A 15857-nucleotide genomic window follows, 5' to 3' on the forward strand; every position below is an offset into this window, starting at 1 on the left:
GTCAAGATTGATAGTAGATGAATAATGCTATTTAGATATCGAACCAAACATTATCTTTCGTGCCCGAGCCGGTCATGATGATGTGAGAACCTTTGATGACTGCTATTGACCATCATCATTAATCCTACAATCGATTATATCCATCTATGTTGTGTTTTGTCTTCTCCTCCCTTGAACGTCAAAATGGATCCTTGATTACTTAATCTTTATTTAGTAATTGCAGATTAGTTGATCTGTTACTGGTTGATGACCCTCACTAGTTGGTCATGTTTATTGGATCAATATGTCTCTTATCGTCTTTCTCTTGTATGATAGATATTATAGATTGATATAAGAGTTATTTATTATGATTACCTTTTCATTGTGTATATTCATAGACTATATGCCCTTATATCTTCATTATGAGGCGGACAGATTGAATCTCTTGTCTTTGTTGTATTGGCTATTAATATTTTATAAAGATAATATAAGGAGCTTCCTCATGGGTATGTCATATTGGTTTACTTGTTTCGATCTAGTGACATGGTGGGGACATGACAGTGAGTGTTTATTGACATATTCTATGCCCCATTTTCTGTTATGCAGAGTGCTTTCAGGTATACAGACTTGCTTTAGTCATTGATGTCAAAGGGGGAGTATTAAGACAAGGGGAGCATTTGTTTTTGAAGTTGGTTTTTTGGTTCAGTTTTGGTTGCCATCAATGACAAAGGGGGAGATTGTTGGTAATTTTGTCATTGATGTCCACTTGGCAATTTTTGTTGTTGCAAGTATCTGTTCAGGCTGTCTGATGTCATGTTTGATCAGATTTGTCCTATATCTATTTAGATCGAATGTTTGGATCTGTGCTTTCTTGTTTGTTCGGACTCATCTCACACCTGTCTAGTTCGAATTTTTTATCTGATTTTGTTATCCTGAACTAGCCATATGAAAAATATTGCATCACTCCGCTGCTCCACTTTGATGCAAATAGAAATGCTGAATCTTGCAACTCTGTTATCCCGAAGCATTCGGGCTACCAAGTTGATTGACGAATCCCAAATCATCATACTCTCGTACCAATGAAAGGTGGAGGGATAGAAGTCTCTTATCATGCCATCAACATGCAATGTCCATCTAAATTTGTATGAGTTCCCAAGGATGTGATCAATGATCATCCTAAGTGTATAATCAGATATGACAACACTCCATATGTTGCTGTTGTAGATGAGGACAGCATTTATTTGACTGAGAATCTCACACCAAGTGAAGCAACAAGTAACTCCAAGGACAATGGATGTTGGGAGTTCATCAAAAAGCCAACCTCCAATTAAAGAAAGACAATACAATCCTTCCCAACTCCTCCAATCAGCAGCTGTCCCTGAAATCTTTGTGGTTTCGGCTTGCCATGTACCCAAGCTCAGCTGAGGCTTATCCATTCCAAGTAAATACCGTTCATCATGAAGAACATTGATGATGCACGCTTCATACATTCAGAGTTGGATAGCTCAATGAAGTAGAAGTGTAACAAGAGCCTCTCCAAAAGTGTCCACATATTTAAACAAAGCTGAATTACTAATGCCCCCATCCATGTACACTCCTTCATAGGCTGGTCCAACAAGTGAAAGCTCTAACATGAAAGCCGCTAGGTGAGATAACTCCACAAATTCCCCATGAATGACTAAAGATCCAACCAAATTACTTATGCCTTCCTCAACATATGTTGATATAACACTAGTGGCTTATCCACCAAGTGTGTACTCAATTATCCCATCTTCCTCTATGATTTGAGCCTCCAATGGATTCCCTAAAAGAGGAAACTCATGAACCTCGTGACCCAAGTTAGATCCACCAATAAAAATTTCTGAATCATACCTCTTCTCTTGTTCACACCAATTTGAATGTTCTTCTTGCTTGCTTCACTCGAGAGGATCATCCCCTATACACTCCATCTCCATATCTTCTTTACTTGGAAGAAATCGTGAATGAAGATAGGCTTCTCTTTGTTGTCTCGCTTGATCTATATGATTACAGCATCCCTTGACACCTTGTAAATGTTGTCTTGTTTGGGCAGCCAACAATTTTGCCACCTGAGCTCTTTGTAACCATCCATCACACGTACTTTGTGTCTTTTTTACAACTTCCATGCTGAACTGTGCAAACTCAGACCTCTTGTGGTTTGAATCCATAACAAATCCCTCATGCTTGAATTTCAAATCTTGAGTTCCATCAACATATTCATGTAGACGGGCTACCAACTCATTATTTTGCAAAGATAAGGAACTGCTGTTCCAAATCAGAAAATTGGTCTTTTCCTCAAGCCCTTGCGTGATGGCATCATATATCTTGATCAATTCTCCTTTAATGAGTGAATGATTATCTAGAAGTGCTGGTTCAAGAGATGTCTCAAATTGAAGACCAAGTGCACCATCTGTAATTTCTGTCCCATAATTGCAAGTTATATCTTTGTCTTCTCCACTAATAACTTCATATTGTTGTCCCAGAATTTCTTCATCCCTATGTCTCCTCTTCACAATCCTCATATCAAGTTGTTGCTCTTTAGATATGGCTGCTATAGATGACTGAATTTCTGATTCAGATGATGAAGAATGAGTAAAACTCAACTTCAAACAAAGCTCATCAACTTAATGTTTTGATTCCCGAAGGACCATTTGAGTACTCTTCAAGGAGTCCATGATAGCCTTAGCTCAAAGTTTAGCTTATCTACTCGACCACCTTTTCTTTTTAATGCATCAAAATATATCCCATTAGGCTGGAAGAGAGGATCTCTATCTGAAAGGCGGTGTAAGAAATTTGATTTCATCACAACCAAAGCTTCTCTAAGCTCCTGTAAGTCTGCAAGAGATAGTTCACCGTCAAGGCTTCTGTGTTCCCCTTGAGCTTTCCACAAATAATCTACCATTATTTTATGAGTATCACCAATGTGAGTTAGAAATAAAATAATCATGTCTTCCTTAAACATCAATCGATCTTCCAAGTGACGTGACTCTTGAGCTCTAACATCTCCAAATAGAAGTTTTGTCTTCACGTTCGTGCCATTCCAACACAACTCCCTTCACAACAACTCTTCCGCAAAACTCATATTATGAAGTTAGGCCATCATCATGCTCAATCAAATGATTACTAACATAACTATGAGTACAAACATTTAAATGTTCTTCTTCAACTGCTGATACGGAAACAAACTAACTGTACACAATCTGAATTTCTATCTTTTACCTCATACTTATCAATCCACTCTTGAGTGTTCTCCATGCCAGGCTCATGTAATAACCAAGGACTTCTGGTCAAACCCAGAAATTCAGAATCATATTCATGCTTCTTCAAAGTGTCTCCGTTGTATGTTATTGCATCTTCTTCCCTGGTAAGGTTGCTTTTTTATAAGTGCTGGTATATGGGGTATGTCCAACTGAAAGTCACATGTCCTCCTAGCTGCCTTAGCTGTCATAAAACCGATCCTTACCTGCACTTCCTTAGCTGTTATGTTTTTTGCCTTCATCAAACTCCATGGTGAAGTGCCCATGACAAACCAAACATTTTCAAATTATAGGACCTTCTCATTGGGCAATCTCTCAGTCTCTACAATCAGCTCTTTAAGACAATATGCATCATATGACCTTAACAAGAATTTCTCCAATGTAATCATGAGTATGAAACAAGGGACATCAACCTCACTACATAGCCAAATTTCTGTATTGCTTTCATATGTTTGAATATCATCACCATCCAAATCACAAATTGTTTCCTTACCCATAAGATGTAGAGTTGGTTCATGCATAAAAACAATAGTAGGATTCATACCTTCACATAGCTGATCAATCAATACTGGGTTGGCCAACCCCAATATAGCATTTTCTTCAACCTGGTTAACATGAAGATTTATATGTTCTCCACTAGCAGGTGCAATGGTTGATTCTTGCTGGTTCATATCCTCATATGGCTGAAGTGAATTTGTGAACATAGCTTCATCCTCCCTTTCTTCAATGAAGACATCTAAGTTTTCTTTTGGCTACAGCTCTTTACTTTTCTCATTCATTTCAGTTTCTCCACAAGAATCAACTTTCTCTTGATTAGGCACAATTTGATCTTTCTTTGACTCTGATTGAGTTTCTGTTTCAGGATACAATTCTGCCCTCCTTTTTCTTATATAGTACCTATCAAAAAGTTCAATAGTCTTGACCTCCTCAGGTTCACTTAAATACTCATCAAAATTTCTGATAACATCCTCATTCACAGCTATAGCCAACCTTGACAGACTTTGAAATTCCTGAAATGTTAGAAGATCCTCCATCCTTTGATATCTGTTATACCATTCAGCAATCTTAGAGGCTGCAATTTCATTATCTCTTTCTTCCATTTCTGTAATCATCTCTAGCATCTTCTTTTCCTTCATTTCTGTATACAATCTCAACATCCCACAGGCTGGCAGGATTTTGGCTCTAATACAGTAATACCACTATAATATCCCCCAAGTACAAATAATAGAAAATAACAATATCTTTCAAATTTCACTCCTCACTACATACAATTTTCACTTACCACAGATTAAATCTGCCACTACACTAATTTCAGATTGCAGAATCTATTATTTAGTACAACCAACAGTTGGCATCACAATGTCATTCAATGTATTAAAATGAACAGACATTCAGCTATGTATTGAGAATCAGGTATCAAATGACCACCTTATCATTCGATTCAAGCAACATAACCCAGCAATGCTAAATATGCAGAACACTGAAAATAGAGAATGCAAATCTTAAAGAACAGTTTGATGCGATATAGAATTAGAAAAGGTTTGCGTTTGAAGGCGCAAACTTTTCTCTACATTTGGGCAACCCTCTCTGATAATAATAGGACCAGGTTAGTGATTGGCACTCAACACTGATATAGACTGGCTTCAATATCTTAATTCCACGCTCAGCAAATATATCCACACACTGACAGGAAACACCACACCTTCAATAAGAATTTATGCCCTTTATTCTGAGTTGCGGTGCTTTGCAGGGTACCTCAACACGTCACGGGAATCGTGGGAATGCCTTTGGCTTGCAAAATTAGTCCTTACGGCTCCAGAAAGGGATCACTCGAATTAAGCAATGCAACCAGGACTCAAGCGCAATTGTAACAACACCGAGATATTTGGCAACCTTCGTATTATTTCCGATGTCAAAGTTCAAAGAAATATTTGGCTCGAAGAATAGTCTTTTCTTTATTGAACCGATAATAGAAGTCCACATAAATATTTACCCGCACCATCAAGCTTATATATGAGACTCCTAAAGAGTCGATTCATTAAGCTCCTAGGATACTCCTCCAGCCACTATTTCAATGAAATGTTTGGAGCTCAACAAATAATATAATCACTTGATTATTGTAAAGCCAGAGATATGAAGATATTGCAATACAAATATTGAGGCAAATCAATGAGACTATTATTTTCCTGAATAATAATATTTTCGCCTCCAGAAATCTAATCTTGATATACCCTACAAGATTCAGAATATAATTTATTTGCAAATATCTCTACTTCTGAAACAAACCCTTACAAATTTGTCTCCAATGGAGACTTCACAAATTTGGCCCAGCTGTGAACCCTGTCATGAATCCACTCCTTTGGAAGAACCAGGTTTCCGTCCAGCCCTTCTATACTCCTGAAGGTTTTCGTCTCCAGAAATATTAAATCATTTATCAAATCAAAAGCATGCCCTTGTTACAACCCTGGACCTCCTTATAAATCCCTCCAGGAAACGTCTAGAAGATCAAGCCAACTGGGGAACTTTATTAAATAAAGTGACCTTAAAATAATATTTTATTACTTTATTGTTATTTAATTAAATTAATTAATATTAAGTCATTGTTTAAATATTTAATTTATTTTTTGATGACTTAATAAAAATCAATTTAATTAATGGTCACTTCGAAAATTGGGGAGATTACATTTAGTCTTCTTATTCATGTCAATAATATGATCTAAGGACTAAGACTACAACACACGAGATGTATTTTGACAGCCCCAGATGGATCTCATAAAAGTTGACATGATAATTCATTAAGCAATTTAGCATGCATACCTGAAGAGCAGATTGCCACTGCTTGTCATGAATCCTATCAGTGAGTGCCTCAAGAAGAGCCTTTGGATAGAGGATTGTGGCTTTTTTAGCTGCCTTGGCCTTCCTTTCAACTCCTGCTTTGGCAGCCTCCATTCTGAGAATGGCTGATGTTGTTCTTCTCCAAGCCTTCTTTGCATTTACAATTTCTCGCCTTTCATTGGTACTTGTACTAGTACTAGGATCTGCTATCTTCTCACAGACTACGATTCCAACAGGCCTTTTCTTCTCATTTCTTTTTTGTTTTCTTTTTTCATTGGTATGTTTGCAAGGGAATAATGGAGGCTGCGCATGTGAAAGTCCCATGGAGTGGGAAGAAAGAGAGATGCCCCACAACAAATCCATGGTTCTAATCCTGCAGTTAAGTAGATTGGATTGAATTCTCAGTCAAAAATTAATTGCATAGCGAAGTGTTAACACAAGCAACCCAAATGCATCGTATATCATATGATAATGCAAATTCACGTGAAACATAATATAGCCTTGCATTTTAATTTTTAACCCTGTAACTCTAAATCTTCCCAATTGAATATACCACAATACATAAAAGAAGCTTTAATATTTTAAATCAATTTTTGCCTCCAAGAAAAAATTAAGCATTGTGAGCTAATGCGCCAACATCAGAACACAAAGATTTCTTTCAAATTGGGAATATTGGATCATCCCATTTGACATAAATATCTTTATCAATTGTCAGATTAAAAATTGACATAAATGAAAAGAGAGTATTCTCTGGCATACAAAAATCAAGAGAAGGGGTAAATCGGGCAAGGGTTACTCTATACTCTATAGCATGCATTCCAAATACAAAACAAATCAAATTCACTCAAAGTAGTATTCCCTACTTTTTAAATAAGTATTTATGTTAGTGTGATGTCTTGTTGGTTCTCCTAAGATGTATGTATCTGGTCATACTATACCTAAAGCAATTCCACTTCCTGTGACTGATTTCTCTCATTAAATATTTCTATTATATATATTTAACTAACTTACCAGTTCCAGTTCGGATACCAGAGTTTGATATGAGGATAAGGCGGAAAAAAGTATTGATGTTGGGTTCGTTTTGGGTTCGGTTGTAGAAAAAAACATATATATATCCTAAATATATACATATTTTAACTTAAAAAGCAAAATTAAATTTTGACAGTCTAAAGAATGTATTATAAACAAAAAACAACCATAACAGATTTATAAGATCCCATGGTCTTTACTATTAAAAGCTGTAACCCCCTTTGTTTTAACACTAAAAAGGTACTAAAAAGTATAACATGTGTTTTTTTAAATAACGTTAGGCCAGTAATAATTGTTGTTTACAAAGAGATGCAGCAGAAAATATACTCCAAGACTTGCCTTAAAAACACAAGCCATAAAACCTCTCAAGACCTATATCAACAGCCGCAACAATTATAACATCACCACCAAAATACCACCATTGAGAACACAGATGGCATCAGGTATGGATATCAGCAGCTTTTACGAGGCATTCCATTGTTTTCTTTCTGCAGGGGTGGAGATGACCACAGGCAACAGTCTCTACAGAAAATATTTACTCGACCAGAGGCTTCCACCAAACTTGTTTATCAAAACCTTTCATCCCATACGGAAACAAAAATACTGATAAACCTGATGAAAATCTGGAAAGTGAGGCTTCATCTCCATTCTCAGAATAATTATGGTCACAAGAGACAAGGCATATTTTATTTGTTCTGCATACATGCATTTGGATGACCTGAGAACCAATTCCTATTGGCATTTGGACCAAAAAATTTAAATAAAAAATTGTTTGTTTTTTCCCACAGGTTCATTTTTTATTTGCCTCAGTTCTTTCTGGGTTCAGTTGGGACAAATCCATGTCTTTTTTCCAGGACCCTGTGCATTTCCACAGGCAAACTAAATTGGAATCTGAACAGTGCTAGAACCAGACCCAGATCTAAGCCTGCAGGCTGACAAATCGATAAGATAGCAATGTAATAAACAGAATTTGCAAATCAAACATGGATGTCAACTCAGATCATTCATTATGTCAACAAAACAAAAAATCTAGGGGAAAACTAGAAAATAGAGATGGAACAGCAGTAAAGTTTATAAGGCCAATCATCACATTTTTTGGCATTTCTCAACTAACAGCCACAAAATTCCTAAATCTCATGGGATTACTGGCAAACACAGCTGGAAACACATAATTATATTTTAACAAAAAAAAAAATGAAAAAAGACCAATAAAATGTCCGAGAATATCTCCTAACATTATTGATTTATAAAGGAAAAAAGTATGCCTAGACACATAATTATTATAGGCTTATACCATTTACAAATAAAGAAGGCAAAAGAGGTGTAATCAACCAAAAAAGAAAAGAAACAATAACACTGCAGCCGCATGCTGCATATCAAAGTTCATAGATGGATATGCCTGCAATGCAATCACATGTGCATTTAATTATGAGAAAGCATCCATAGTTCAAAAACTTGCAACTCAGGAAAACTTGGCAGACCCAATTTTAACTTGAACTCAGCAAAAACCTAGCCAATTAAAAAAATATACCTGAATTCCCTAATAAAAGGCATATAATTCATGCAAAATACAGCAAAAGATATAAAATAAGTCTATGTAACCTTCGGGAAGTGTTTTCTATACATTTGAAAAAATGAAGAGTGCAATATCGGATCGATATGAGAACACAAGACCTAATAACATATTTAGTCTCATGATGATAGAAAATCATAATCCAAAATTAAAAATCTATCCAAGTTACATGAATTCACAATTTTCTCTTCCATGTATACATCCTAGAGATGGTTGGGGTCCTACTTGGGTCCTACTCTTGGTGTTGGTTGTGATGCTTGCTCCACCCTCGCAATAGAAGGTAATGATGACTCCTTGATATCACCATCATCCTCAACCCAGATGTCATCAAATCCATGGCCTTCTACTTTAACTTTACTACACCCTCTCTATTTGCCTCTCAAAAATGCAATCTTGTCTTCTATAAACATGTGGTCCTCATCTAGGGAGTCAGTCACTATATGTATCAACATCATCCAAGTCAATCACATCAAGAATATCTAGCTCCCCTATTGGAGTTCATACTTAACCCCACATCTTTCAAAGATCACTTGCAACCAAAATGCCTATCACATCTAAAGAGAAAAAACCATGATTGATGCTATTGAACCTTGAGAGAGATTTGATCCAAAGAGGAATCTGATATTGAGATTAACCTGTAATAACCTGAATAGATTACAATGAATGCTTATAAAAGCATAAAGATAAAACCCCAGATGAAAACCCTATAAGAGGATTAAGTTAGAGCACAACAAATGTCTTAATCATATATCATATGACACTTGTCACGCTCTAACTTAATCCTCTCCTAGGGTTTTATCTTTATGCTTTTATAAGCCTTTGTTGTACTGATTGTAATCTATCCAGGTTATTACAGGTTAATCTCAATATCAACTTCCACTTTGGATCAAATCTATGGCTTTTTCTCTTCAAATGTGATAGGCATTTCAGTTGCAAGTGATTTTTGGGAGTTGTGGGGCTAATTATCAACTCCAACATGGTATCAAAGGCAGAGCTACTTCATTACGGGGGGATTCCTATCCTAATTTTCTCTCTCCTGGGGGGGGGGGCATATATTGTACTTATGTTGATAGAAGCAGTCCTTAGGGGGTCACACTAAGTCCTATCCTTCTCTCACTAGTGTAGCTATTTCATTTTCTCTCTTTTGGAGGAGTTTATTCGCATGTGGTTTTCCCCTTATCTCCAATTATGAGAGATGGCATTTGTTTGTACATGGCTATCTCATCAGGCCTTGTAGCTGGGACCCATCCATGCATCCATCATTGCATTCATCATTAGGTTTTTAACTTCTCCCTAAGTTGATCTTAAGGGGGGGTGTTGGAGTAATTAGGATATCACCTTAGTAATTAATTAATCAATCATTGATTACTTAGGCCCCTTATTACTTTATTACACTTAAGCTAAACTTGGAGTGCTTTTCTATTATTAGATTGAGCTAATTATAGGCCAAGTTGTCTCAAGTCCTGATTAAGATACTTGTCATGCTCTAACTTAATCCTCTCCTAGGGTTTTATCTTTATGCTTTTCTAAGCATTTATTGTATTCACTGTAATCTATCCAAGTTATTATAGGTTAATCTCAATATCAAATTCCTCTTTGGATCAAATCTCTCTCAAGGTTGCATAGCATCAATCATGACTTTTTCTCTTCATATGTGATAAAAAATTTGGTTGTAGGTGATTTCTAGGAATTGTGGGGTTAAATATCAACTCCAACACCCTCCACCTTTTTTGGGTGAAGGTTGTATTACACAAAGAAGAGGACATTGAGACACTTTTGTGTCAACGTGTTGCTTCTTCATGTGAATGACATGTTTCTTCTTCATCTGAATGGCATCAAATAAGGTCCAATTGCATTAGCATATAGAAGTGTTATAAGGTTAGGACAAACTTCAGAGGAGTAGCTTTTGAATATTTGGAAGTTTTGCCCCAATTTTCCCACCAAGCAACTACAAAGAAGACATTAACAAGTTTGTAAGCAATAATTGTATAACAAGCAAGCTAAAAGGTAACCAAGTAGAGTATTTAAAGTGAAGTAGAGACTAAGATATTTTGGTACCTAGTGCTTGGGCAATTCTCTCTCGAATTGTTGGTGGGAATGAGAAGAATCTTCTATCAACCTATTGTATCTCTAGAACTCTTCAATTATTAGGTCATTGACCACAACGTCAAGCAACATCCTCTCACCATCAACATCCCGAAAGTTATATGCAAAGAAAAATTCAAGGTTGACATAGCATGCCACTACATGAATGGGTTGGTGGAATTGATTGCTCCATCTCAAATCAATAATGTTCCAAAAGGTTTCACATTTTCTTCTATCTCCCTTGTAATAGTTTTGGATGGCCTCCTTGGCCTTATCCATGGTCTCATAAAAGCACCCTATACAGTCTTGCTCCCCATCCATCAAAAGTGAAAGCCTAACTAAGATCCCCAACACCTACAAAAAAATTGAAGTTGTACTTAAAAGTTAGAAGCTCAAAAAATTTAACAATATCTAGTAATTAGAATATAGAAGAAGCAAAATTTAAGAATACAATTTAAAATTTTAATAGAAGTGTTAAGTTACTTTAATGATCTCATTAGTGCTCTATGCAAAGACCATCAAAAATTGTTCTATTCTTCCCTCTCCATCTATCTTCTTCAAACAAGAAGAATCCACCTAATGTTGGCTCACAAACATGTGCTTCAGAGGTGTTAACAAGCCATAAATACTCTACTAAGTAGCAAAGTTAATTGCAAATTGTGGGGCACCCACTTGCACAAGCTACTCCTTCTTGGTGTGCTCTCTCATCAAGCTAAGCACCCCACGGTGATTAGTGATGTTCTTGACGTCTAAGTTTTCCTATATCCTCGAATAGAAGATCAAGGCAATGGGCAGCACAAGGGGTCCAAATAAGTATAAAGTGTTTCCTCAAGTAGTCTCTCTACCCCGACATACAATGTTGCATTATCTAAACTTGGACAACATTATCTATACCAACGTCTTCCAACACTAGACTCAAATTTTCAATATTCTTGACTTTCTTTCACAAATCAATGGACCTCAATAACCATTTGAAGCCACTAAAATGCAAATGAGTGTGCTAGTCCTTCCATTTGTTTGCCCATCTAATAATATGGTGTATCCATACTCGCACCAATATTTCTTTTGCTCCTCCACAATTGCCTTTGCATTTGCCACAACTTTATGGAGCACTGGCTTATTAAGTCATATGTGCTACAAGCCTTGAACACTTTCCCTACAAAGGTCAAGGTTGTGATCAAATACACTCAATATGGGTTTCTCACCATGTTGAATAGGAAGGTTGTTGTAGTACCAAAAATTCACACATATCATGCTTAGATTTTCATGCTTATCCTTATTCTAACTTGTACGTTCAAGTGTAGGTTGTGAACATGGCATGTTTCATGGAACGAAAAATCCCTATGACAACATCCAAATGAAGGTCAATGAAGTGGATGCAACACTTTGTGAAGAAGAGGAGTGGAGCCACAATATTTGTCATATCCATCTTTGATTCCTACATCATGTTGGGATTCACCACTAGTACAATTGTTGCAAATGTTCTCATCCTTTCCATTTTTTTGCTTTCTCAAAGTGAGGGTCACATTCATCTCCCATATAACCTTTGGCTCAACATATGAATATAATTTGACATCATGAACAACAATCTATGAAAAGTGATATTTGAGGCAATTGATGCCTCTACTCGTCTTCAACCCACAACTGTCAATCCTAGTACAACATACTTCCAAGTGATATCCTAGTTGTCAACACTTTCACTTCCACTAGTTGATGACATTGAATACAAAGTGTGAACCATAACATTGAAAAAATGAGAAAAAACAAATTCAATTGCAGCAGAGCCTAGCATAAAAAAAATTGTTGAACAGTAGGGCCCTTAAAAAAAATTTAAAACAAATTTTTAGGTGCAATAGCTAGTGTAGATTAATTTCAATGCATGTGAGACACAAATGAAAATGTAAGGGAAGAATTTAGAAATGTAAAACAAATTTGAAAAAACTTGGAGAAAAAAATGAAAGAAACATACCTAAAGATTTTTCAAAATCACCAAAATCTCAATTCCATTATCACCTAAATCGCCACAAGAAGAACCCAAAAAAGATTAACTGCTATGTTACTAACAAGTGAAGGTAGCAAGTCATAAAAAAAGGGAAAATAGTGTTTTAGCATATTTTTAGTGCATTTTCGCTACAAATATGGCAACTTGTCACAAGTAAGGATGCACCAAGTCCGATGGGTACTCATAGCAACTCACACCCAACTCATGAGGACTTGCACGTTACACAAGCAATCAACAATTTTTCAAACTATGACAACATCCATGCTTGCATGATAAAGACTCAAGACATGCTCCATAGCATAATTATGGGGCACACCAAATACCCAACAAACTCATCATATCCCAACACAAAGGAGGCCAAACAAGGCTTGCAAACTTGCCAAACAAAAAACTCATCGAGACCTGCAAATCCTACCAATCAGACTTAATCAGCCAATAGATACAAAAAAACCAAAAAAATACAAAAAAAGCAACCAGATTTGGATCTTATTAAAGTAAATTTGGATTTTATTGAAGAAACCAAATAGTGGATCAATTAAGGCACACTTGAGGGCACTCATTCTTCAACAAAAATTTGTTTCATTCCCAATAAACTAGAGCCTAATTGTTTCTTTATGGCCTCAATGCCTTTCTTTTAAGGATTTGGAGCTTGGTTAAAAGCATTGTTCTATAGGGACGCACCCCCGGTAAAAACCCCACAATTGTAAGATGGGACATCCTTCAAATAACAAGATAAGGATGGTCCCCATGGCAGCTCAAAGGAGAAGTATCCCTCCCTTGTGTTGTGAGGTATTCACACATCGCCCCATTGCAAATGGGGACCCCTACTTTTTTTTGCTTTCTGGGGTTCGCTTTCTAGGTGTTTAGGGTTTGTCTGTTAGCCTTTGCATTTTGAGTGTCGCCAGGGGATCAATAGGATGGTAGGCTTTGCTTGAGCGAGGTGAGTCTTTCGAGCCCCAGAATTAGGGTTTCTTTGAGAGTCTTCTTTAGGGCCTGGTTTTGCTCTTGTTGCTAATTGTGTCTTGCTTTGTGAGTGGGTATCATTCTTGAAGGTCTGAGTTAGGTCGAGTTGGTGAGTGATGAAGTCTGGAATGTCATCCTGATCTTCAAATGCCCTGAAATTTGGCTAAGTCTGGAATGCCCTGATCCTGAAATTTGGCTAAGTCTGGAATGTCCTGATCCTGGAATTTGACTAAGTCTGGAAAACTGAAGAATCCTCCAAAAACTAGATTTTGCAATATAACTCCTGGAGGTCCGAAACCACTCTCAAACATCTTGAAAGTATATATGGAATATAACTTAAAGTATAAGTTTCTTTCTTATACTTAAATGTTATATTCCATAAAATGATCCTGACGGAGAGTTCAAAACGTCAAATTTCACTCCTGACCCTTCCAAAGCGTCCAAAGCGAATTTCGCTCCTGATCCTTCCAAAGGGTCCAGAGCGAAATTCTCCATAAGACATTCTACTTTGACCAAAACCTAGAACTAACGCATTCCTAGGCTTGAATGAAGGCAAAAGCACTTGTTAGAATGAAGAAATGCGAAAAAATGAAGTCAGGATCATGGCCTAAGGTGAATTTCGATCCTGACCCTTCCAAAGGGTCCAAAGCGAAATTCATATTTCCTCTATTTTTCTCCTTAGCTTGACCAAGTTTGTAGACTTTTGAGGCATAATTGAGAAGGTTTGATGCAACTTTGCCTTGGAGAGGAGATTTTAGACCTTGGGATGATGGATTCTAGCCCAGGAGAGGAATTTCGCTCCTAACCCTTCCAAAGGGTCCAGAGCGAAAATCCTTATAAGCCTCATTTGCTCCCTTGTTTTGGATACCAACCTTGTTCCATGGGCGAATTTGGGAAGGAAATAACATGTCTCTGCCTTTTGAGGTGATGGAGCGTAGAAATGTGAAGGATTTTGGCCAAGATTAGGAATTTTGCTCCTGACCCTTCCAAAGGGTCCAGAGAGAAATTCACTATAATCCTCATTTGCTACCTTGAATGGGCTTAAAGCCTGGTTCCTCAAGTGGAAAACAATCTATATTTGCCTCCAAGAGAAGATTGAAGTTTGAAAAATGAGCAATTAAAGCCTAAATCAAGATTTTCGCTCCTGACCCTTCCAAAGGGTCCAGAGCGAAAATCAACCTAAGACTCATTTCTTTCCTTATTTGACCAAATTTTGAGTTGCAAGGCATCTTGAAGGGAAGTGTGGACATGTTTGGACTTTAGAAATGTTTGAAAGCCTTGAAAAAATGAAGGATTCTAGCCAAGAAGGTGAATTTCGCTCCTGACCCTTCCAAAGGGTCCAGAGCGAAATTCCTTGCAAACCTAATCTTTTGACCTTGTTTTGGCTTAAGACCTTATCCCTTGGGTGAAGGATGATGTTTAGTTACCTCTTGAGGTGATTTTGAGTTGGAAAAAGGAAGAATCAAGCCCAAATCATGATTTTCGCTCCTGACCCTTCCAAAGGGTCCAGAGCGAAAATCCTCCTAGACATCATTTCCTTCCCAATTTGACCAAATTGTGATGTCCAAAGCATGTTGAAAGGGGAAATGGACATGATCTTGCCTTTGAGAGTGTTTGGAAGGTGAAAATGAAGGATTTTAGCTAGGAAAGGAAATTTCGCTCCTGACCCTTCCAAAGGGTCCAGAGCGAAATTCCTTATAAGCCTACTTTTTGACCTTTCTTGGACATGAAACCTTGTTCCTAGGGCAATGAAGGATGAGATTCTACCTTGCAATGAAGTTTCAAGTTAAAAAAATGATGATTTTTGGTCAAGAATGAGAATTTCGCTCCTGACCCTTCCAAAGGGTCCAAAGCGAATTTTCTCAAAACCTCTCTTTGCTATCAATTTTTTGCTAGATCAAGTGTGGGATAAAGTAAAATCAAGGAGAAGTTGCCCCTGAGAGTGACTTTAAGTTGCTAGAAATCATGAAAGATGAAGGAATTGAGCCTAAAAGTGATTTTCGCTCCTGACCCTTCCAAAGGGTCCAGAGCGAAAATCCTAAAAACCATCTTTTCTTCCAAAAATTGAGCAAAATTAAACTTGGACAAGGGTGCGAGAAGTCATTTGGATTGCCTT

At 37.0% G+C, this 15857-nt stretch overlaps 1 protein-coding gene across 3 annotated transcripts in view; it reads right to left on the minus strand.

Moving 5' to 3' along the window:
• The window catches only part of LOC131033641 (pentatricopeptide repeat-containing protein At3g53170), a 73067-nt gene that overhangs the window by 51008 nt on the left and 6202 nt on the right, over positions 1 to 15857 (minus strand). For all 3 annotated transcript variants that reach the window (XM_057964901.2, XM_057964902.2, XM_057964904.2), the window contains one exon: positions 6072 to 6462. In XM_057964901.2, coding sequence (XP_057820884.2) covers positions 6072 to 6452 — 381 coding nt within the window. In that variant the 5' untranslated portion in view covers positions 6453 to 6462. The remainder of the gene's footprint in view (positions 1 to 6071; positions 6463 to 15857) is intronic.

This window comes from Cryptomeria japonica, chromosome 3, assembly GCF_030272615.1.
Source record: "Cryptomeria japonica chromosome 3, Sugi_1.0, whole genome shotgun sequence".
NCBI classification, from domain to species: Eukaryota; Viridiplantae; Streptophyta; class Pinopsida; order Cupressales; family Cupressaceae; genus Cryptomeria; species Cryptomeria japonica.